The sequence below is a fragment of the Mus pahari genome, chromosome 7 (genome assembly GCF_900095145.1).
Source record: "Mus pahari chromosome 7, PAHARI_EIJ_v1.1, whole genome shotgun sequence".
In the NCBI taxonomy this organism is placed as follows: Eukaryota; Metazoa; Chordata; class Mammalia; order Rodentia; family Muridae; genus Mus; species Mus pahari.
In genome coordinates, this window is record NC_034596.1 from 82,417,089 (window position 1) to 82,441,337 (window position 24,249).

General features: G+C 45.1%; 2 protein-coding genes across 2 annotated transcripts in view; one reads left to right on the forward strand and one right to left on the reverse strand.

Annotated features, from left to right (window-relative positions):
• Vipas39 (VPS33B interacting protein, apical-basolateral polarity regulator, spe-39 homolog) overlaps window positions 1-15,191 on the reverse strand; it is a 27,297-nt gene extending 12,106 nt beyond the window's left edge. The window contains exons 1-10 of the mRNA XM_021202747.1: window positions 15,056-15,191; window positions 12,810-12,902; window positions 9,547-9,649; window positions 8,356-8,496; window positions 6,883-6,921; window positions 6,086-6,150; window positions 4,088-4,144; window positions 2,835-2,927; window positions 2,302-2,335; window positions 1,253-1,355 (exon numbers count right to left, since the gene is read on the reverse strand). Of these exons, the coding sequence (XP_021058406.1) occupies window positions 1,253-1,355; window positions 2,302-2,335; window positions 2,835-2,927; window positions 4,088-4,144; window positions 6,086-6,150; window positions 6,883-6,921; window positions 8,356-8,496; window positions 9,547-9,649; window positions 12,810-12,902 (728 nt within the window). The 5' untranslated portion in view covers window positions 15,056-15,191. The remainder of the gene's footprint in view (window positions 1-1,252; window positions 1,356-2,301; window positions 2,336-2,834; window positions 2,928-4,087; window positions 4,145-6,085; window positions 6,151-6,882; window positions 6,922-8,355; window positions 8,497-9,546; window positions 9,650-12,809; window positions 12,903-15,055) is intronic.
• A 419-nt stretch (window positions 15,192-15,610) lies between these two features.
• Ahsa1 (activator of HSP90 ATPase activity 1) lies at window positions 15,611-23,084 on the forward strand. Its single transcript, XM_021201816.2, has 9 exons — window positions 15,611-15,828; window positions 17,112-17,302; window positions 18,810-18,892; window positions 19,278-19,395; window positions 20,423-20,511; window positions 21,669-21,797; window positions 22,209-22,310; window positions 22,529-22,580; window positions 22,675-23,084. Exons 1-9 carry the CDS (start codon window positions 15,749-15,751, stop codon window positions 22,845-22,847), a joined length of 1,017 nt encoding a protein of 338 aa, XP_021057475.1. The 5' UTR covers window positions 15,611-15,748; the 3' UTR covers window positions 22,848-23,084.
• Window positions 23,085-24,249: the final 1,165 nt, after the last annotated feature.

The following is a 24,249-nucleotide window of genomic DNA, read 5'->3' on the forward strand; positions in this document are numbered from 1 at the left end:
TTCTCCTCATATCCTCTACACACTGAGGTAACGCCTACTCCTGCTCTACCCTTTAGACACCTGCTGCCTTTCATATCTACTTGTCCCCTGTTCTATGTTCTTAGTAAGTAAAACAGGCAGAGCAGGGCACTAAAAGCTTAAATACAGCCTGCCCTAGCCAATGGTCACCTACCTCTGTGTTTGTTTCTTCACTCAAAAGTAAAACTGTTTCCTCCTTATTCTGAATAGACCATAATTAACAGCACTGCCTTGGCACAGAGGGTGCTTGACAAGACTTCCTTGACTGGAAAGGAAAGCCAGAGAGAGCAAAGAGCCTGCCTCTGTGGGCGTGTCTTTTTTGGTAAACTCCTTCTGACCTAACCAAGTAAACTGCTTTCCCACATCAGTCTGTGGGGCAGCTGCTCATCACTGTTCTGGGCCACAAAACTTAATCAGAGGTCCTCACACCTCTGACATTGAGGAAATGATAAACCATGCATACTGTTTAGTCCAAGGGCAAAACATCACCCCATTTACTGGGATGAAACAGAAGAGAAGGTGGTAGAAGGCCGCCTCGAAACAGCCCAGCCCCACACCTCACTTCCCATGCAGCCCAAATACTAAGGCTTTCAGGAGACTTCTCTGGGGAATCCTGACAGGAAAGCTATAGCTCCTCATCCTTTTCTACTCTCTCACTGGCATCACTTGAATAAGAGGAGGGCACCTTTAATCAAGGGTTGTCTTAAAAAAATGCTTAGTAAACACACAGTCAGTCTTTATGACTCTATGTGGTAGACATCACCACCTCCATTTTACAAGGGAAAAAGGCCACTCTCAAGAAGTATAGTGACAAAGCCGGGCGTGGTGGCACACGCCTTTAATCCCAGCACTTGGGAGGTAGAGGCAGGCAGATTTCTGAGTTCGAGGCCAGCTTGGTCTACAAAGTGAGTTCCAGGACGGCTAGGACTACACAGAGAAACCCTGTCTTGAAAAAACAAAAAAGAAAACAACAAAAAAAAAGAAGTATAGTGACTTGCTCAAATATCAGAGTACCAAGTAACAACCACACACAGTCCCCGTATGTCTGACTGTGGGGCCAGGTTCTTAACACTGCCATTCCACCAGACTACATGCTGGGATGATTATCCCAGAACATTTCAAGATCTTGCTTTCTAGGTGTTTCTGGAAAAGGATAGTGTCTTCAATTTTTTGCACACCTCCAACCCAAAGTGCTCTGAAAATGTACTTCATAGACCCGAAGCCCAATTCTTACCTGAAGAGATCTAAAAGCAGCTTTTGGTCCCCTATTTCTTTAAGAAAATGAATGAGATGTCTCAGTGCGACCTGGCGTACCTCCAGCTCTCGGAAAAGGATCTCTGGCATGTTAGGTAGAGAGAGAAGTCAAGTTTCCTAGCACTCAAGTCTGTGACCTCTCCACTCATGCACATCCACCCACCATCATTAACAGCCTCTATGCACTAGAGCAGTGGTTTTCTTTTTTTTTTTTTTTTTTTTTTGGTTTTTCGAGACAGGGTTTCTCTGTGTAGCCCTGGCTGTCCTGGAACTCATTCTGTATACCAGGCTGGCCTCAAACTCAGAAATCCACCTGCCTCTGAGCAGTGGTTTTCAACCTTCCCAATGCTGCGACCTGTTAATATAGTTCCATATATTGTGGTGATCCCCCAACCATAAAATTATTTCACTGTTACTTCATAACTGTAATTTTGCTATTGTTATGAATTATAATTTACATATCTTATCTAATATGCAGGATATCTCATCTGCAACCCTTGTAAAAGGGTCACTCGACCCTAAAGGGGTCATGCCCCATGGGTTGAGAACCTTTACTCTGGAGCAGCACACAGCTACTCAGTCAGCCTTTTAGTATGAGTACACTGTAGCTGTCTTCAGACACATCAGAAGAGGGCATCAGATCCCATTACAGATGGTTGTGAGCCACCATGTGGTTGCTGGGGACCGAACACAGGACCTCTGGAAGGGCATCAGTGCTCTTAATCACTGAGCCATCCATCCCCTTGCCTTTTAATTCTTAACACAAACAGCAGCACTTCTCACATTCTCAAACACACAGCACACATGTTCCCAAGGAAGCTAATATAGCCCCCACCCTACAAGCTGCCCTTAGAGGTGTGGTGTGGTGTGGTGTGGTGTGGTGTGGTGTGGTGTGATGTGATGTGATGTGATGTGTGCTCTTTGGTCCAGACCAACCCAACTGTCTCTGAAGCAGACTTGATCCTGGTGAACTATGCTATAAAAGTCACATGTGCTGCTGAGTGGAGACCTCCTTTGAACCATGCTCACCTTTGCTCAGGGTCCTCTTCAGGAAGATCAGAACCTTGAGGAAAAGAGACAAAGACTGTGCATCCTTTCACAAAGGCTGCCCTGATCACCTCACATCTAGGAATGAGGCCAGCGATGTGTTAGGGATCACTGCAGGCAGACATACCCCCTCTGTGGGACAGAAAGAAAGGATGGACTTTTGGAACTGAGCCATGCCCTAGGTGTCCACATGCCCATGCCCACTGTGTCCACACTGGCTGAGAAACTACCTCACAGTCTCACATGCCCATGCCCACTCTGTCTACACTACCTCCTGTCTGCTAAGAAACTACCTCACAGTGCCTGTGCCACAACACAGCCTTCTCATTTCTGGTTACAACTAACAGTTCCACACAGAATGCATATTCCTCCACCCAAGGCGGGAGTACAGCTTTCTGAGAGACCTATGCCTCAGAGAGAAAGCCAGACTCTGGACATGCAGTCCAGACTTTTTGGTCAGTCCCGACTAGATATTCAGGAACTACTGAAGGACGGACAGTGAGCCTCACACTTACTGCAGTGATGACGTTCCCATCATGCACGCTTACTGCCTCCTCGAGGAGCTGCAGCTTATCCTGGAGGGAGCGGAAGCGCTCTAGTGAGCAGACCTGCAGAGTAAGACCACAGAGTGTGTCAGTTAGACCAGTGCCTATACTCCCTGTCACTCAACAGTGAGGGACGGGCAACAAAGGAAGGTGCCAGAGTGTACCTTTATATTACACACTGGTCTCTGCGTGAGCCTGCAGCCCCCCTCACCACCACCACCACATCCTATCTAGCAATGTGATGCCCCGTAGGACACCAATGTCAAGTCTTGGCCAAGCCAGCGCAAAATCACTTATTTTCCCTTCATGTGTAGTTTCCATACATACTAAAACCTACCCTGTGCAAATGTATAGCTGAGCTTTGAAAGTGCCTATATCCTAGTAACCACTATGACAGAGACACACACACTTCTATCACCCTCAGACAGCTGCTCTGTCCACGCTGATATTAATGCTCTCCTACTCCTAGCCCACCAACTGCTCATTTGCTCTCAATCATGGTAGTTCTGTCTTTCCTAGAAATTCATACAAGGAAGACCATCACTAAATAATCAACCAATTTTCAAAAATTACTTCCAAATTTCAATGGAAAAGAAGTTTTTTTCAACAATGCTAAGATTAGGATCTCAAAAAACAGAAAAAAAATAACCTCAACACCCATCCCACACCATGGACAAAAATTAGTTCACTTTCTTTTTCTGTGGGATTAGGGTAGCCTTGAAAGAGGGCCTCCACTATGCACCCTGGCTGACCTCAAACCTGCTGTGCACCCCTGGTGGCTTTACACATGGTATTTTCACACCTCAGCCTCCCCAGTGCTGGGCTTACAAGCCTACTCTTCCACACATAGCAACTCTTATCCACCACTGTTTTCCCCCCATGCAGCAAAGCAACTCTTAACCCAGAGTCAAAGATTTCACAGAGCCAGGCAGTGGTGGCACATGCCTTTAATCCCAGCACTTGGGAGGCAGAGACAGGCGGATTTCTNAGTTCGAGGCCAGCCTTGTCTACAGAGTGAGTTCCAGGACAGCCAGGGCTTTAAAAAAAAAAAAAAAGACTTCACAGCTGAATTCTAACTGTGGTGGGTTTGCTTTGCTCCTGAAAACCACTCCATTTCAGGAAGGGGAACTGGAAAGGATGTCAAGAAACCCTTCCCGTGGGAACACACTACTCATCTTGCCAGAGAATCCTGTGAGAGTTTCCTCCTCAGCCAGCAGCCTTACCTTGCCCTGGCGGAGGCGTCGCACTGTATCACTGAGGCTCCAGTCATTGCTGTAATCCTGGAATATTAGCAACAGATGAATTAGACATTAAGGGCTCAGAATTGATAGTGAACCAGATCGATGCCTCAAATTCAGTCTTTGTCCCCACAAGAGAAATAATCTATGGGAAAGAATTGGTTAAAAAATAAAACTGGAATGGTCCTGTTTTGAGTTTGGTCTTGGTTTGAGTTTCTTTCTTTCTTTCTTTCTTTCTTTCTTTCTTTCTTTCTTTCTTTCTTTCTTTCTTTCTCTCTCTCTTTCTTCTTTTCTTTTCTTTTCTTTTCTTTTCTTTTCTTTTCTTTTCTTTTCTTTTCTTTTCCTTTTTTTGAAAGGTTTTTGTGAAGGTTTCTCTGTGTAGCTCTGGCTGTCCTGAAACTCACTTTGTAGACAGGTTGGCCTCAGACTCATAGAGATCTGCCTGTCTCTGCCTCCTGATGTTGGGATTAAGGGTGTGCACCACCACCACCTGGCCTTGGTTTGAGTTTCTGAAGGCACTAGAGCAATGGTGACACAGACCAAAGATAGACCAATCTCAAACCCCAGAACCCTCGGCCAACCGGTTCAGGGTTCCAAATTTTATATGCAACCAGTCTGAGACTCCCAAGGTTAGTACCATTAGCCAAGAAAGGGAAAGACTTTGACACATAGCCCCCTTCTGATCTTAGAACATAGTTTCTTTGAGTCAATTTGCTTGTTTAGAATGCTTTGTGGGAATCTGACCTCCACCATCTCCCAGACCACAGCGACAATCATTCAGTTTCACATTAAACTCCCAAATGGCAGCAGGAGTAAGAAAGCATGGGGCCTGTGTTAGAAAACAGATTTTGAGTCCAAGTACTATCCTTTCCTGGTTGTGAGAACTCAACAAAGGACTACTGTTAAAAGACCAGTTAAGTTTTCTTCCCTATAAGAGGGGTCATGTGCTGCATAATGACATTCTGGCCAATGCATATACAATGACAGTCCCAAAGACTTAATACAGCTGAAAGTTTCCTGTTGTCTAGTGGGGTGTGTGTGTGTGTGATACAGTCATGTGTGTGCATGTGGAGGCTAAAGGAGGATGTTCTGCCCTCTCAACTCTCAGTATATTCTCTGGAGGCAGTGTGTCTCAGTGAACATGGAGCTGATTTTCAGTTCTGACGGCCCTGCAGCTCTGAGGTTACAGAAGCATGCAGCCTTCCTCATGCTTCTGCAGCAGGCACTTGCTACCCACTGGGCCAGCTCTCCAGCCCCTTACCTAGTATTCGTCCTATACCTTTTCTACATTTATATACACAAATACTTGTCATTATGTTCCATGGGTAAGTAACAGGCAAACCAAACAGGTTCACATCCTGACATCATGGATGTAGAATACAGGCTTATCACATCTAGGTTTGTGGGAACACATCCTATGTTTGCACAAAGATGAAACTACCTAGCAACACATTTCTCAGAATGTATCAGTGCCATTCAATGACAAATGACTGTAACAGCTGCAAAGCACTTTATACTAAGTATCACACCATACGAAGATGTCACTCAAGCTGAACGTGATGGTTCACAACAATAATGTCAGCACAAAAGACTGAGGCAGAAGAATTACCGAAAGTTCCAGACAAGAGTGGACTATCTGGTGGGTGCCAGGCTTCAGCCTGGGCTATAGAGGGAGACCCAACTTCAAAACAATAAAATGAGGGCTGCTAATACACTTGTTGCCAAGCCTAAGGACCCAAGTTCAATTCCCAGAACCCACATGGTAGAAAGAGAGAACCAATTCCTACAAACTGTCTTCCGAGTGCCACACTTATACATGGCATGTGGCCAACACACACACACACACACACACACACACACACACACACACACACACACACACACGCAGCACACACACTTACAAGAAGGTAAGTAAATAAATAAATGTAAATTTAAAAATAAGTAAGTAACAGAGGAGAAGGAGAGAGAAATTCTGTAACTCACCCTGTATTCTCCCTTAGGCCTCCCCAGCTCTGGAGCATAACTTTTGGCAGGTGTGTCTGACAGAGCTGAAAAGGAAACAGGAGCCAGTTTAGAAGGCAATGTACAACCTGTCTCTTATCCTTCTTTCCGCTCATGCTTCTTTCCCACTTGCTGTGTGTGTGTATGTGCATGAGTGTGAGTGTGAGCGTGTGTGTGATACCATAACAAGAGTGTAGAGGTGGAGGACAACTATGAGATTAGGGATCAGACTCAGGTCATCTTGCTATAGTGGTTTGAATAAGAAGGGTCCCCATAAACTCCTATATTTGAATGCTTAGTCAGCAGGGAGTGGCTTAGAAGTGGAAAGGACCACAAGAATAAAGAGGTGTGGCCTTGCTGGAGGAAGTGTATCACTGGGCCAGGCTTTGAGGTTTCAGAAGACCATGCCAACCCAGAGTCTCTCTCTGCCTACAGATCAGGATGTAGTTCTTAGCTATTTTTCTGGCACCATGGTTGTTGCTGAATGGTATGCCATTATGATAATGGACTAAACCTGACACTAAGCAAGCTCCCAGTTAAATGCTTTCTCTTATAATTGTTGCCTTCATCATGGTAACTTTTCACAGCAACAGAACACCGACTAAGACACAAGCCTTTAATCCCACCACTCGGGAGGCAGAGGCAGGCAGATTTCTGAGTTTGAGGCCAGCCTGGTCTACAAAGTGAGTTCCGGGACAGCCAGGGCTATACAGAGAAACCCTGTCTCAAAAAACCAAAACCAAAACCAAAACAAACAAAGAAAAGGGGCCAATGCTCACCATCAGAAAGGGACTGGAAACTTCCAGGTCTAGTTCTACCTGAGGGAAAGAACAGAGCAGAAAGAGGTCAACAGCTCAAGTCAGACCACCCATGGCTGAGGACACAGGGAACATAGAGCTTTATTATGCAATATGGTGATATAGGGGTTAAAAAGCTTTTACTTGGGGCTGGGGAGATGGCTCAGAGTTAAGAGCACTGGCTACTCTTCCAGAGGACCAGAATTTGATTCCCAGTACCCAGTTGTGAAACTCCAGTTTGAGGGGCTGCAACATCCTTTGTCTCTGTAGGCACCAGGCACACAAATAGTGCACAAACATACATGTAGGCAAAATTCTCATACACATAAATAAAAGCCTTTATTCAACTTCAGAAATCAGATATGCTAGTAAAACAGGGGTCAGAGAGAAATGTTTTAAGTGTGGTAAACTATGCACAGCATACAATTTACCATTCTCCATCACCTGTAAGTGTAGACTCAGGAGCACGAAGTACACTCACACTGTCCATCCAGTTCCAGAATTTGCACCATCCCTGAGACTCTGTTCCATGCAGGAATTCTCCATCCCTCCACCCCAGCCCTAAGGAAACTGCTATCCTGCCTTCTGTCTCTATGAACTGTCTATCCACCTGAATGGAGTCACACGGTATTTGTCTTGTGGTTTACTGTACCCTGTGTAATTCCCTGAAGCCCATCCCTATTATAACATGTATCTTGCATTCCCTTTTAAGATGAAGTAGCAGGGTTAGAGAGATGGCTCAGTGGTTTAGAGCACTGACTGCTCTTCCAGAGGTCCCAAGTTGAATTCCCAGCAACCACATGGTGGCTCACAACCATCTGCAATGGGATCTGACGCCCTCTTCTTGTGTGTCTGAGACAGCTACAGTGTACTCAGACAAGTAAAATAAATATTAAAAAAGAAGAAGACAAAGAAGCAGTTTACTACACGTGCATTCAATATTTTGCTTAACCTTTTAGCACACGATGGACAGACACACTGTATTAACCTTTTTGGCTTTTGACTACCACTTCTTCAAATATTAGCATAAAAGCATCTGCTCAAGTCACTGCATTCTTCTTTGTGGTAAGTACCTAATTGTGATGCTAGCTCACATGCTAATCCTTTGTTCAACTTTTTAAGAAACTGCCACACTATCTTCCACAGTGGCCATACAATCCCACCAGGGCCACACAAAGGTTCCTTCCCAACAGCATGACATGAAAGGCAAAAAGGAATTTTGATCCTAGCAAATTTCTTCAGTACCTGACACACGGCTCGCAATTTCATTCATGTTCTACAAATCCAGGCTAATGTCTGGGAATTTTTTCATTTCTTCAAATCCTAGTACTAAGCTGCCAAACTGCAGTCAATAAAAACATCAGCCTGAGCATGGCTCCTGATAAAAGCAAAATAAAATAAAATAAAATAAAATAAAATAAAATAAAATCCCTGTCCCTTACCCCCATTCTTTACCTCTGAAGAAGCTGCCGAGGGAGTAAGTAGAAGGAGGTTTGGGTAGCTGTGCGTAGAAGCTGTTTCGGCCCTTTAGCTGTTCACGTCCCTCAGGGGTTGACCCGCTATTCCCAGCAGTCTCTTTGATGGACCATGAGATACCTGCAGGGTGGCAGGAACTAGGTGAGCCTCTTCCCAGTCAGTCTTTGACACCCAGCACTCACTAACTTTGAACCTGTTCAAGAAGGCCAGCAAGGATGTAATCAATAGGCCAATCATTAGAGAAATTGACAAAGGAATGAATAAATGGAAGACAATCCAAACAACCTTAAAATAGATGAAAAGACACTCTGCCTCTCCTATTTCTTGAGCAATTATTAAAATAATTTATTTATGTATAATTATTTTGTCAGATCATGTGTAATATCAGGGTTTTTTTCCTCTTTCTACTTCAGTCTTTTGTTTGGTTTTTGTTTTTGGAGGCAGGTAGCCCTGGCTGTCCTGGGACTTGCTTTGTAGATCAGGCTGCCCTCAAACCCAAGAGATCCACCTGCTCTGCCTCCCAAGTGCTGAGATTAAAGGTGTGCACCATCATGCGCAATTTCTTTTTTGTTTTTAAGTCATGCTACACTACCTTCTAGGAAAAACTTTCAATTAAAAATACTTTAAAAATCAGATGGAAAAGTGGAGGAAGAGAATTAGAAAGAATCTATGAAGAAATTAAGTGGTATATAATTAAGAATGATGGTTAAGTATAGTAGTTTTGCCAACCTGTTATGAGAATTTAAGTTAACAACTCCCAAGTATGACTATATATATATATATATATATATATATATATATATATATATATATATATATAAAACTACCTGAGACTGTAGCTCAGTGGTGGAACATGCATTCAATTCTCAACAGACACACCTCCTCCACAAAAACCCACTGAACAAGGCTCTCCAAGGTAAGCTTAGGAACCTGTAATTTTTACAAGCACTGCATTAATCTGAAATAGCCTTCCAAGCATTCGCTCCAGAACAGCAGATCCAGGAAGCCACATAAGCAGTACTGCTGTGTGTCTCCACATGGCTCTGCCTGCTATTAACTTCCAGGCTGCATCATCTGAGAACAGCAGAACTATTTCTGACCAGCACCGAGGAGAGAGAGGTACACCCTGCACTACTGACAGGAACCCCTCACAGGGTCTCTTCAGCTTACTTCCCACAGGTTCTCCAGTCCAGCTGACTCTCTCCAGGTCATCGTCATCGTCGTCATCCACGATGTCTCGAAGGCTATTGACCGCGCGTTTGGATTCCTTTAACTGTAGAGGGAAGTGAAGTAGAACAGTCTGGCAGTCCTCACTCCCCTCTTGCTCACTGGCAACCAAGAAGGCTGACCAAGTGGGTCTCAATGACTGCCAGTGACTATCTGGAGTCCTAATCCTGACTAGAAATCAAACTCCGCTATACACACCACTGCAGTCCAGCTCAAGGTTCAAAGCCACTTGTGAATTCTATCATATTCTAACTATGACTTGTTTGTAAATCTGAGTGAATTTTATTCACTTCTCCAAAATTGACTATTCCCAAACAGGTCAGTTTTCAAAACCAAGTTATCACAGTGCATGGTGTGTCCCTACAGTTCCAGCTGCTAGGGACAAAAGCAGGAAAATGGTTTGAATCCAAGAACCTGCAACCAATCAAATAACATACAAGGGTCCATCTCAAAAATGACAATAAGGCCGGGCAGTGGTGGTGCACACCTTTAATCCCTGCACTTGAGAGGCAGAGGCAGGNGGATCTCTGAGTTTGAGGCCAGCCTGCTCTACAGAGTGAGTTCCAGGACAGCCAGGGCTATACAGAGAAACCAAAACCAAAACAAACAAACAAACAAAAACACACACACATACACACACACAATGTTATAAACTAGGTGTGGTTGTTCATGCCTATAATCTCAGCACTCATGAGATAGAGGCAACTATAATAAAAGAAAAAATTTTAGGGAAAAAATCCTAGGGATGGTGGACCCAGCAGCACACCCTTTAGCACTCAAGATACAAAGGCTGGTAGATCTCTGTGAGTTTAAGGCTACATAGGGCTACATGGTGAGACCCTGTGAAAGAAAGATGGGAAGAAAAATAGGGGAGAAAATGAAAAATAAAACAGGAACCCACAGGATGGTTCAGCAGGTGTCTTAGTCAGTGTTTCAATAGCTAAGATGAAAGACCATGACCAGAAAACAAGTTGGGAAGGAGAGGGAAAGGGTTTATTTGATTTACACTTCCACATTGCTGTTCATCACCAAGGAAAGTCAGGACAGGAACTCAAGCAGGGCTGAAACTGAAGGCAGGAGCTGATGCAGAGGCCACGAAGGAGTGCTGCTTACTGGATTGCTTCCCATGGCTTGTTCAGCCTGCTTTCTTATAGAACCCAGGACCACCAATCCAAGGATGGCACCACCAGACATGGGCTGGGCCCTCCCCCACTGACCACTGAGAAAATATCTTACAGCTGGATCCCATGGAGGCATTTCCTCAGCCTCAACTAAGAAGACATTTGCCTCCAAGGAGCTCAATCCTCACACAGTGAAGGAGAGAACTGACTTCTGCAAGCTGTTCTTTGACCTTCACATACAAACAATGGCACATGTTCACCTCACACATAAATAAGTAAAATAAAAATTCCTTAAAAGTAAGGGCTGGAGAGATGGCTCAGAGGCTAAGAGCAGTGACTGCTCTTCTAGAGGTCCTGAGTTCAATTCCCAGCAACCACATGGTGGCTCACAACCATCTGTAATGGGGTCCAATGCCTTCTTCTGGTGTGTCTGAAGACAGCTACAGTGTACTCATGTACATAAAGTAAAATCTTTTTTAAAAGAAAAGAAAAGCCGGGTGTGGTGGCGCATGCCTTTAATCCCAGCACTTGGGAGGCAGAGGCAGGAGGATTTCTGAGTTCGAGGCCAGCTTGGTCTACAAAGTGAGTTCCAGGACAGCCAGGGCTATACAGAGAAACCCTGTCTCGAAAAAAAAAAAGAAAAAAAAAAGAAAAAGAAAAGGTAAAAAAGGAGACAGAGGCAGGAATATCAAAAGTTCAAGATCTTCATACACTATCAATTCTGAGGCTAGTCTTGGCTACATGAGACCCTGTCTCAACAACATCGAAAAAAATAAATAGTACTAACAACAATAATAAATTATATCACATGAATAAAATATTTGTCTTTTTTTTTAAGTAAAAGTAAGGGTAAAGTTAGTTTTTATAATCTTTCTGGCTCTTTTTAAAGGGTTTCTTTTCAATGAAGGTTGCTATAGTTTGTATCTATTTCTAATTTTATTGTGTATGCATGCGTTTATCATGCAGATGTACAAGTGTGCCCATACCAGTGCACACGAGGGGAGGCCACGGGTGGTGCTGGCTAGTTTTATATCAATTTGACAATAGCTAGAGATGCTTGGGAAAAGGAAACCTTAATTGAGACAATGTCCTTCTTTGCCACACTGGCCTGTGGGCAGCACTACCCCTCTGCACTGGTGGTCCTGGGTGCTATAAGAAAGCAGGAAGGAGCTGGGTGGTGGTGGCGCACACCTTTAATCCCAGCACTTGGGAGGCAGAGGCAGGTGGATTTCTGAGTTCGAGGCTGACCTGGTCTACAAAGTGAGTTCCAGGACAGCCAGGGCTACACAGAGAAATCCTGTCTCGAAAAACCAAAAAAAAAAAGAAAAAAGAAAAAAAAGAAAGCAGGAAGGGTAAGCCAGGAAGCAGCACTCCTAAGCTTCAGTTTCTGCTTCTAGGATCCTGTCCTGACTTCCCTCAGTGATGGAATGTAACCAGAGAGTCCTAAGATGAAATAAACCACTTCCTCCCCAAATCCCTGTTCGTCATCATAGTTGTCCTGGCAACAGAATCCTAAGTAAACAAGACAACTTGTTCAGGAGACTAAATCCAGGATCATGGCAAGAACCTTTACTGGTGAGCCATTTCACAGGCCACTATATAGTCTGAATTTGGAATGTCCCCAGAAGGGCTGTATGTTCAAAATTCAGGCTTTCGGGTAGCCCTATGAGGAGGCGGTAGAAGCTGAGAAGTGGAGCCCAGTAGCAGCTCCTTGGGCCATGAGAAGGGTGTTCTTAAAGGAGACTGAGGGACCCTGCTATGTCCTACTCCTCCTTGCTTTCTGGCCATGCGGTAAGCTGTTTTGTTCTATCGCGTGGTTGCACCATGAAGTGCTATTTATCCCAGGTCCAAAACAACAGGGCTAACCAACCACAATCTAGAACCTTAAAAACAGAGCCAAAGTAAGGCTTTTCTCTGGATCGGTTGATTACCTTGGGTCTTTCATATATTGATAAAAATCTGATGTATACACAGGCTTTTCTGAAGGTCTGACCTAACATTACAAGACTACTGGAGATGAGAGAAACTTTAGAGACGAATCCAAGAGTACGGTTTGGCCCTTACTTAGCACTTGTGGGAGCCTACCTGTGAGAGTTCATCATCTTCATCATCAAAAGTGAAAGCCTTGAACTTGGAGCTGTTCCAATATTCCTCCTCATCACCTTTTGTCCGGTTCATCTGGCGGGAAAGGAAGACAGATGCAGTCTCTCAAAAAAGTGTTCCACTACAGTTCCCAGAAATAAGGGATATAGAAAGGAATCTGTAAAGTACCTGCCATGCCAAGCCAAATCCTTGAGTTTCCAGCTCATCAGATCATGTTAGATATTCCAATTAGCCACAAACATCCATTCCTAGAACCTCTACTGTATCCAAGTACTCAGATGGTATAATAACTATGAAAAGTGCAGGTTATAGTCTCCCTCCTGAAGGATCCCATTAGAACTAGGGTACCCAAACAAAGGGGATACTACAGGAGAGGCAAATATTAAGGATTCATCATAATTTTGCTGAACACACAAAAATCAGCCAACGCTCACCCCAAACAGAATAAGCAAATTCATGTATTAACATATATTTACTGAGTGCCACCTCTGTGTTGTGCTTCTAAGCTCTGGGAACACTACAGCTGACTACAGCCAACAAATGTCCCCTTCCAGTATGTTCTTTAAGTGTCTGACATAAATGAAAGGAAAGCAATTAAAAGCAGAATTATCTTGCCTGTATCATCAACTCATGATCATTTTATCCTTGGCTACTTGGCTAATTATGGGGCCAACTTCTGACAACATGACCAAGAAAATATATATTAGCTGAATGATTCCACATTATCCTCATGACTGCTCTAAAATTGTTCTGCAAAACAAGACAAGTTTTTCAAACTAAACTGTCTAAGAGTAAAAACTGTAGTTTAACCCAATAAGTACCAAGATTTCCACAGTACCTGATAGGACCTTGAAGTCAAAACATAAATGGCTCACTCATTTCTAAGCCTTGGAAAAATGCACTCTTGCCTTAGTGGACTATAGTGAAGAATAGTATTTAGAAAACCTAACAAAGTACTTGGCAGAAAATAAACACATAAGGTTACATCCCGTTAGTATTTGATATAGCAGGTAGTCTGCCATATAAGAATTAGGACTAAACTAGATCATACATGCAAAGTGTTTTCCTAATCTTAATGCTACCTTAGATAAAACCAGAGAACTTTATTTTCTGCACTTCTGGGAACTGAGCTTCGGGCCTCCCGCGTTTTAGGCAAGCACTCTACCACTGAACTATATTCCCAGCCTCCCCCCCAAAAAAAAATTTTTTAAAGCAATCTTAAATATTAAAAGGAATTCTAAACCAGGTCACAAATCATGAAAGATGTGTACAGAACATATACGTGTCTTTAGCATGTGTGCAAATTCATAAATAACTGTCATTCATTTGCCATTCACAACAATCCTGAAAGGTAAGCCTGGGAGATTCCCACCGACCAGAGGAGCAAAGCTCAGAAGCCGTAAACATCAAAACAACTTTACTAAATCACTCTACTCCAAACTACAATCCAGGGTTCCTGGATCCTAGACTCTTTCTGTTCTTTTTTCACTTTTGGGAAAACTAGACAGATCTTTACAATGGTAACTAGAAATACATAGAGAATATGCCTAACAAACTTAATATTTCACCAAGAATTCTTAGACTCTTTTGCCAGACCACAGCAGTGGATACATTGTATTTCTAGTGACAAAAGAGATCGTGATTTACATGCTAAGTAAAATTGTAACAATTTATAACTCTAAGAATGCACAAAGAAAGGGAGGGCTTCAACATGATTTAAAATGCTCCCGAGATTTGATCTTATTGTCACCTGTACACTGACAGTCTGACATGGATATCCGGGGAGGACAGATGCGAGAGAACGGGAACCACGAAGTAGGGTAAACAGGACCCGTTTAAAAACAAAAAACAAAAAACCCAAAACCCAAAAGAGCTTCCTTGCCTCAGGGTACTGTAGAAACCAGCTACTGGAAGTTAGCCTAGGTTTTAAGGCGATGCTTGAGAACAAAGACCTGAGAAGCTGGACTACAGGAAGCCCCGCATTACCGCAAACACCAGAGCCTAGAGGGTGCCTGAGAAGACATGTTCAGAACCAAATGTTGAGTAAGCTGCTTTGAGGCTTACTGGAAAGCCCCATTTCGGAGCTCCCAAGAGTGGTCCGGACAGAATAATCAGGTCGGGAGTGAGAGTGTAGGGATGCCTCAGAAAAGACGGGGAAAGAACAAGGGTGCGGAGAGGATGGGTTCAACTAGACACGCGGCCAAGACAGGGTCTTGGGACACCCTCACCTCTTCCACACCAAGCGCTCCTTCTCAGGACAGCGCCCGGCTCAGCCGCCGGACCAGCCTTTCTAAACAGGCTGTGAGGCATAGAGAAGGGCCGAAGGGGACAGCCGAGACAGAGTCTGAAGAAGGGGAAAGGAATACCCGCAAAGCATCCTGGAAGTTGTAGTTCCTCGACCTCTATCGTTCTTGCGTCCTCCCTGCGGGCCGCGAGGCTTCTGGACTACCATTCCCAGAAACGCTAGCGCATAGTGCTAGGTCATTTCCTTTACTTTCAGCTTGACCTTCCGCAGTTATCGGAAGGATTGTTTCAAAGACTACAACTCCCATCAGGCTAAGCAAGGTTGCTTTAGGGCCCAAGGAAACAGTGAGAGGAATATTCAGTGTCCTAGCCGGTGGAGATTAGGATCTCGAGGGCCTAGACTTAGAGAACTTTTAAGATAAACTGAGAGAGCTCCAAGGAACTCCAGAAGTTACGGAACCTACGGCTCGGCGAGCTGGAACGGAAGTACCCGGTAAGAGCGAGGAGGAGCCGGAAGTTAAGGCTGGGAGGGGGGTTGGGGTGGAGGGAAAAGCAAGCCAGGAGGTGCTGTGCTGCTTCTAGTAGTTTCCAGGCGCTGCCAGGCGGCTGGGACCGAGCGGTCCTCAGGCTGTGGCTGCGGCTGCTTGGGAGCTGGTAGCGGTGCGATAAGTGAGCTGATGGCCAAGTGGGGTGAGGGAGACCCACGCTGGATCGTGGAGGAGCGGGCGGACGCCACCAACGTCAACAACTGGCACTGGTATGGGCCAGCAAGACAGGCCGCAGGAGCACTGTTAACAGGCTAGGGGTTGGAGGTGCCTGGGACCTTGGCGAGTACGGGACCCAAGTAACCCTGGCCTGGGATTGGGCGTGAGTCCTTTCTGTAGCCGAGGTCCTCTCCATTCCTCGACACCATCGCAGTTATAGGGGCGATGGGTTCGACATGGACTGCTGAGTCCCCAAGAAGGAGTTTCAGAGCGAGAAAAGAGTGCCCTAGTTGCTGCATCCAGCCTGAGCCGGGTGATACTTCCTACACGTGGCCGCAGGCGTCCTTGAGATCCAGACCCCTGCCGATTGTGTTGGGACTCTGCTGGGGGAAGTCTAGATCTCCAGGCGCGGTAGTTGTTAGTTTGCGGGTTACAGTGAAAGCAAAAGTCATAGGTGACTACTGCCTCAGTTCAGCGGGAGAAGCTTTGGAACGCGATCTGCAGGGCACTTGGGGCTTCGGGATGCTGAACGCAATGCAGTCTCTTACCCGGAACTGTTAAGTTCTGTTGTAACAACTCCAGGTTGCCGGGCAGTCATGATTTGATAGCCTAACCGTTCGTAGAAGCTGCCTCATCTCTATGAAATCTGGAAACAATGTTATTTGGAGTGCCACTGAACTTTACTGACATATATATATATATATATATATATATATATTTTTTTTTTCCCTCAGTTGTAGCCTTTTGAGTTTTAATAGCTGTACTAGAAGGGCAAAGAATTGATTTTTACCGTCTTTTTTTTCCCCCCTCAACCTGTCTCTTTTTAACACTCTACTTGAGGTAATTTTTCTTGTGGACTTTGTGACACTGTTTAGAGGACATAGGATGTGTAGGGCAGAGTTTGAACACTGAACGGGACACAACACTGTTAATGAGGCTAGCATTATTGTTGGGTTTTTGTTGTTTTGGTTTAAAAAAAAAAAAAACAGAACTGGAGTTCTTAGCAAAATGCTTGCTTGTCTTTTGCTCTCCTGACTTAATCAGTGTGGTCATATCTTTCTTCTGGCCAAAAGGGGGCGCCATTTTAACGGTCAAGGATCATTGTGCTGAGTCCCGGAAAGTATTAACTTGGTTTGCACAGCACCTCTCTTTGTTGACAACTCGCCACCCCTTTGGCTTCCTAAAAGTAGCATGTTTGTGGACATTCTAGGGTAGAATTGAGAGGGTTGGGTTGTTTTCTGCCTCCTTTAACCTTGCAGTCACTTGCTGCATGAAGCGGTGCATTCTCCCCTTGACTGCCAGCCCTTATCTATCCCTGCTTCTGTCTGTCTTGCAGGACAGAGAGAGATGCTTCAAATTGGTCCACAGAGAAACTGAAGACCCTGTTCCTGGCCGTTCGAGTAGAAAATGAAGAGGGCAAGTGTGAGGTGACTGAAGTGAACAAGCTTGATGGAGAGGCATCCATCAACAACAGGAAAGGCAAACTTATCTTCTTCTATGAGTGGACCATCAAACTGAACTGGACAGGTAAGGCCTGCCAGCCTGCCAGAGAGGAGGTTATAGCCTGTGGTCATTGCTCTGATCCTTGCTGGAGAGGTTCTGAGCACTGACAAACTCTTGAAGAGAGAAGACGGTGTCGCTTTGAAGGCACGCAGCATTGGGCACTCATGACTGGGACGCCAGAGGAACGTACCTGCTCAATCCCATCAGGTCCATCATTCGTCTCATGAATGAATGATTTTTGGGGGGGGGGGGGGCATGTTTTCTTTTAGCTTCAATCACTTTCTAATTCCAGTGCAAATCTTAACATCACTGTACTATCATAGCTAATTATACATATGATTTGGGGCTGTTTGCCATCTTACAATTAATGTCCCTTCTGTAATACCCGTAGGGGGGGAAAATTGGGCTGAATGGAATATTTCCCAAATGAGTAATGAAGATGAAAGTGGATAGATCTCTATAATTTTTGCTTTTTCAAAGTATATCTGACGTATTATGGCCTGGAAGGAACTATATATATCTTGTCTAGTCTCCTTTTTATATAATGCACCGAGAAACTGAGGCATTCAGATACAGACTCAGTTTTGTCATAGTTAACATGTACCCTAAAACTTAGTGCACTATGCAGTAGTCATTCAATTAATTAATAAGGGTTGATCGACAGGATGGAATTGATCAAGTACCCATCAGATGTTGTTAACACGTGCCTGTAGTCCCACTACTTGGGAAACGGAAGATAGGAAAATGGCAGTGAACTCTAGGAGAAAGGGAGAGATGTCCTCCATCCAAAAATGTTTTTAAAGTAAAGAAATCGGGGAGCAGAGATTGGAGTTAAGTTCCCAGCACCCATTTATAACTCCAACTTGAGAAGGATCTGACCCCTGAGGGCACTTGCATATCTGTGTCCCCAACCGCCACACACATGCACATATAATTAAAATGAAATCTAGAAACTAAGGCTGGATACCAGAGTTTTTGTGCTGAGTATGAAATATGTTTATACTGTAACCAGAATGGTGTTTGTTCGTTTGTTTGTTTCCTGAAAGAAGCTTGAAGTGTTGTATTTTGGGTTTCAGGGGTTGTAGCTTGAGACCCTTTTGAGATCACAGAAGGGGTTCTTCTAAGGCAGAAGGGTCAGCACATACCAATGGCACCTTACCTGACAGGTGTCAGAGATAGGAGCTTTTGTTTATTTCTGTGCTTCTGTGTTCACATCTTCTAAATGATGAACTCACAGAAGCAAATGCAGAGTGGCCACAATCAAATTCTCCATCACAGGTGTTCTACCAATGCTAGTGGCTACCCCGACAGGCTCTGGGGGACCTGAGCTACTGCCAGTGCCATGCTATAATAAGTCATAATATCTCTCTCTCCAGTGTGGGGTGAGGGAAGACATTAGGGGTGCCAGTGATTGCTTCTGGCATGTGGCATTCTCAGAGTGGAGGGTCACAAGAAGCCTGAGTAGGACACTGCTCTGGCAGGACCTTTCCTGCAAAGGAGGTGGCTAATGAAATTGCATTGCTTTTGACAGGTACCTCTAAGTCAGGAGTGCAGTACAAAGGACATGTGGAAATCCCCAATTTGTCTGATGAAAATAGCGTGGATGAAGTGGAGGTTTGTGTTTGCTGAGTCCTCGCTCGCTCGCTGCCTGTTGTCCCAGATGAGACACGTGATTTAGTCCCCACATAGTACAGGCTCAGGCTGAGGATGCAAAAGGCCAGTCTACGGGTACATTCCTAGCTTTGTGGTACCATTGGAAACTTCCAGAGCAACTTGTATGTATTCAGCAGCTCTGCTTTAGCTAAAGAAATGGGTTCTAATGTCAGCCATCTCTGCCCTGGCAGAGGAGTTGAGAAGGCGCACTGTGGGGATTATGCGGCTGGCCAGTTAGCTGTACGCTTTTCCTTCGCAGCTTGACGCAGTCTCTGGATTGCTTGGTCCCCACACTCATGATGGCGCCCCTAAATCATTTATCACCTGTGTTTGATCTCTCACTCAGATTAGTGTGAGCCTTGCCAAAGATGAGCCTGACACAAATCTCGTGGCCTTAATGAAGGAAGACGGGGTGAAACTGCTGAGAGAAGCAGTGGGAATTTACATCAGCACCCTCAAGACAGGTACCCTTTTAGAACTCTATGCCTGAAGGGGACATCCGTCTTCCACTGCCAGACCCTGCCCTCCCCTAGCAGATGGATAATGATCTGGGAGGCAGCGGGTATTTGTTTAATTTTGAAGTTATTCTAAAGGTTCTGAGTTGGAGAAAGATCTTGAGCGAGGTTGTCTGATAGTGTTGGCTGTTAAACTCTTGAAGTATAGCCAACCAAAGCAAGATGTGCTGTGAGTATGAATACAAGGTGGATTTGAAGGCAGTACCCAAAGAAGCCAGTGTAAAACACCCCTATAATCTTTTAAAGATTAACAGCCATTGAAATGATAGTTATGTTAGAGTAACTTTAGATAGTATTAGGTTAAATATGCTAGTAAACTTCATCTACATTAACTTTTAACATGACTACTGGAAATCTTAAATTGCTTTTGAGACTCAGATCAAACAAGTTTTGATCTAGAGACTATTTGAGGACAATCCCAGATTGTCACTGATCCTCCTCTTCCTCAGGAAGTTGAGATGGTTATAACCGAAGGGGTGAGCCTGGATGTCTTGGGAAGTCCATGGCAGCCACATACTTCTGATCTTAGTGTTGAAGTTTGCACCCTGACTGCCTTGAAGTTGATCTTTTTTTCTTTTTTTCTTTTTTTTTTTTTGGTTTTTCAAGACAGGGTTTCTCTGTATAGCCCTGGCAGTCCTGGAACTTACTTTGTGGACCAGGCTGGCCTCGAACTCAGAAAACTGCCTCCCGAGTGCAGGGATTAAAGGCGTTCACCACCATGCCTGGCGTAGTTGATCATTTTTAATATGAACCAGGACTCGGGGTTCTGACTAGTGAATCTTGTAGAGAGTGACTGAAGAAGTTGGAATGCTTCCAGTTTTATCAGGTGTTTACAGGTTTTAGAGGTAATGTCAGGCATCCACCAAAGGTAGAGATATCAGAATGCAGACTTTTCCTTAATGCTGGCTTATGACAGCTAAACGGCTTAGGTGCTATGTGGGCTACTATGAAACTAACGGGGGTTTTGTCTTTTTAGAGTTTACTCAGGGCATGATCTTGCCCACAGTGAATGGAGAGTCGGTGGATCCAGTGGGCCAGCCAGCACTAAAAACTGAGACGTGCAAGGTAAGCAGTGCCGGGGTGGAGCAGTAACAGGGCGGGCCACCTGCAGAGGGAGATGGATGGCGGCCTTCATATGCAACATCAGCTTTTCTGTGCCCCTGACTTCAGACCCAGAGTCTGGAGCCTGTTCATGTGGTTTTTTTAGTTTTCTGTCAGTGTTTAACTTAGTATAGTTTTATGCTTTCATATTTGTTTTATTTATGTACTATATGTTCACATAGTTCTGTTTCAAGTGCCTTTGAAAGCCAGAAGAGGGTGTTCGACCTCCTGGAACTGTTGTAGGCAGTCATGAGCTCCATAGTCTGGGAATCAAAGCTAACTCCTTTGCAATAGCAGCAAGTGTTCTTAACCACTGAGCCACCCGAGTCATCTCTCCCATCCCTATCCTGTCCTTTATTGGTAGGCAGTAGACCCCCTCAGAGGACAGAGAAGCCGTCAGGGACATGGAACTTTAGATTGGACCTAATGCCAGTTGGCTGCTCTCAGCTTTCTTTCTAGCTGGGGTGTTGACATTCATATTTCGATATTAAGGAGCTCACGTGAGTCGTGAACTTTACCCACCAGGAAACAGATTCTTCTCATTGGCTTTGTGGAGCAAGCCCCTGTTTTATCTAGCTATCTCTTGGTGGATCTGGCTGGGTTGTTGCTTTACAACCTGGCTTCCTTTTGTCAGCAGTGGAGGACACTGGAGAGCTGCTTCCAGCCTGCCTGCTTTGTCTCCTTTCCTCCGGATTTCCCTTTTTCTTTCTCTTTTTTCCTTTTCTATCTTTGTCTTTCTGTCCTTTATTTCTCTCTTTCCTTTCTTGTACTGGGGGTGAATCTCAGGGTCTTGTGTATGGGGACAGCTCTCCCACTGCTGAGAGATAGATCCCCTCAGCCCCCCATCCAGTTACTTCAGGCAGGATCTGGTTGAGAGTGGCACTGAGATCTCGGAGATGCAGAAACACTGCCTTGTCCTTTGGTGGCTTTTGCAGTGAGTGCAAGTGTTCTAGGAGCAAGTTCCAAGAGTAGAAGTTTACAGTTAGGATATTTCTGGAAGAATTCTTCCATAACTGAAACATGCACAAATTCCCTTTAGCCCCATTGGATAATCCTTTTGTGAACATGAGTGAGTTGTCTGTGGGGTTGTGTTTATTGACATTTTGCCTACCCTTTCACAGGCTAAGTCTGCTCCTTCAAAAAGCCAGGCCAAACCCGTTGGTGTCAAAATCCCCACTTGTAAGATCACCCTTAAGGAAACCTTCCTGACCTCCCCAGAGGAGCTCTATAGAGTGTTTACCACACAGGAGGTGAGTGAGCTTGCTGACAGCCTGGGCATGCAGGCCTGTGCTGATGGGACTTGCGAGGCCTCCTGACACCAGCGGGGTGGGGAGGGTGCTCATGAGGGAGTATACAACCACACACACTTTGGTGTAATGGGAGCCACTGCATTCTTATTAGAGGTGTAGCTCAGTGATACAGCACTTACGTACAAGGCCCCAAGTTGAATCTCTAGCACCGAAGAGAAGGAGAAATAAGAAGCATCATCATGGGTTCAAAATGGTGCTGAGCTAGCCCAGTCTGCAGAGGACCTGAACAGGGAGACTGAAACCCCCTCACTGGGCACAGTGAATCTCCAGGAAGAATTGGGGCATGCAGGCTGGTGTGTATCCAGGCGTCCATTGAGAGCCGTATATCTTGTGCCTTCTGTTTCTGAGCAGCTGGTCCAGGCCTTTACCCATGCTCCCGCGGCCTTGGAAGCTGACAGAGGTGGCAAGTTTCACATGGTCGATGGCAATGTCACTGGGGAGTTTACTGACCTGGTGAGTAAACCTCCTGGGTTGTCGCCTCTGTTGCTTAGCTTAGTGATGTTTCTCCATGTCATGGGTAAACGTAATACCTCTGGGGTACTTTGGAAAACAGTGCTGTGATTTGAATTTTCCAGCAAATTTCACACAGTCACAAAGAGCAAAGCAGGTGGTTCAGCTGGCTGGGGTTGGGTGCACTGTGGGGCCTCAGCAGACAGAACTCAATTTTCCAGGTCCCCGAGAAACACATTGCTATGAAGTGGAGGTTTAAGTCATGGCCAGAGGGTAAGTAACACTTGCTGCCATCACATACCCCAGCCCTGTTGTCTCCTGGCTTACGGCTGTCCAGAACCTCTGCATCTGACACTCCTTCCCATAGGGCACTTTGCCACCATCACCTTGACCTTTATTGACAAGAACGGAGAGACAGAGCTGTGCATGGAAGGCCGTGGCATCCCTGCTCCCGAGGAAGAGCGGACGCGGCAAGGCTGGCAGCGGTACTACTTTGAGGGCATCAAACAGACCTTTGGCTATGGTGCACGCTTGTTTTAGGGCCAGCAGCAGGGGTTCTGGCCCTGTGGAAACTTTAGTCCAGCCCTCTCGTGACGGGCTTGTGACTCACGGGATTGCACCATCCCAACTGCTAACTTGGGGCTGGGGTCTCCCTTTCACATATACCTTGGGTTTGTGCATGTTTTCTGCTGGGTGGGATCTGAGGGTTATTTCTCTTTTACGTGTACATATGCTAAGTAAACAGAATTTTAAAGGCATGAATTTCTTAATAATCTATGTTGACTGGCAGCCTTGTGTTCCTTGAAGGTTTTGAATTTAAACAGATACAAGGGGTTTGAAAGCTTTATTCTGGCTAAGTGTAAGTAATTAAGTCACATGGAGAGAGCTGAGTGCTGTGGTATACTTGTGGGGCTTCTGAGTAGGGGCCATCCCTGGCTATGTGGGAGGTTCAGAGCTAGCTTGGGCCATGAGACTGCTCTCAAAAAAGTGAGGCTAGAGAAATGACTCAGTAGTTAAGAATACTAGCTATTCTTGGAGAGAAGTTGGATTCAATTCCCAGCATCCACATGGCAGCTCACAGCCATCCAGTTCCAAGGAATCTAATGCCCTCTGGCCTCTGCATGTGGTCTCCATAGACATACATATAGGCAAAATATTCATACACATAAAAAATTTACGAAGTGTGGCTGTTGCTGGCATCGGGATTCTTGAGCTAGTTCATTTTCACATGGCTGCCTTCTTACTACATGGGAAGGCTGGCCCTCTCTGGAGTAGATACTCCCTAAGAAGTACAGGGAGGGGGCATCAAGCTGTTAGAGGTGGGTTCTGGACTTTGCCCCTTCTGCTAAAAGGTGACCACAGTACAGGCTGTATGCACATGAAGATGACCGGTGGTGGCTCTGTAGAGAGCTACTCCTGTGTCTTGTTTTTTGCCATATAAACCCAACTGGCCTTGAACTCAGGATCCCCCTGCCTCAGCCTCTTGTCTTGAATGTAGGAATTTCAGAGTCATACTGCCACGTGTGGTCCTTTTAATATATGTTGACATATATTTGCCACTGCCTTCTTAGATTAAGAGCCCAAATCTAACAGCTGGTACTGAACATGGCTGGCATTTGGAATACAGACTATAAGCACAGAGTTGGTACTAAGCTTGTACCCACTGCCTTGCCGTCTTTCACCCCATATAGAAGCCACTGCATCTCCAGCATGTTAGCATATCCCTCCTGAAGTAGAAAGTTCCAGGCCCCTTATGTTCCACCCTGAAAAAGAGGAAGAAATCTCTGTCCTTTTGGTTTTTGGATATAAGTGTACTGAGCTACAGGCGAAGTGCTAGGAGACCTTTCTAGTGAGGTCCACAGGGCAGGAAAAGTGAACTTGTGAGCAGGCAGTCACTCTGAGCTGCCCCTGCCTCCGCTTCCTCCCTCCCACCCCCACCCTA

What these genes read in the sequence shown, in the direction of transcription:
- Ahsa1 (XM_021201816.2), top strand. Translation starts at nt 15,749, where the DNA reads ATGGCCAAGTGGGGTGAGGGAGACCCACGCTGGATCGTGGAGGAGCGG. An exon ending in CATCAAACTGAACTGGACAG is followed by an intron (nt 17,303 to 18,809) that starts GTAAGGCCTGCC and finishes TGCTTTTGACAG; the next exon opens with GTACCTCTAAGTCAGGAGTG. An exon ending in CATCAGCACCCTCAAGACAG is followed by an intron (nt 19,396 to 20,422) that starts GTACCCTTTTAG and finishes TTGTCTTTTTAG; the next exon opens with AGTTTACTCAGGGCATGATC.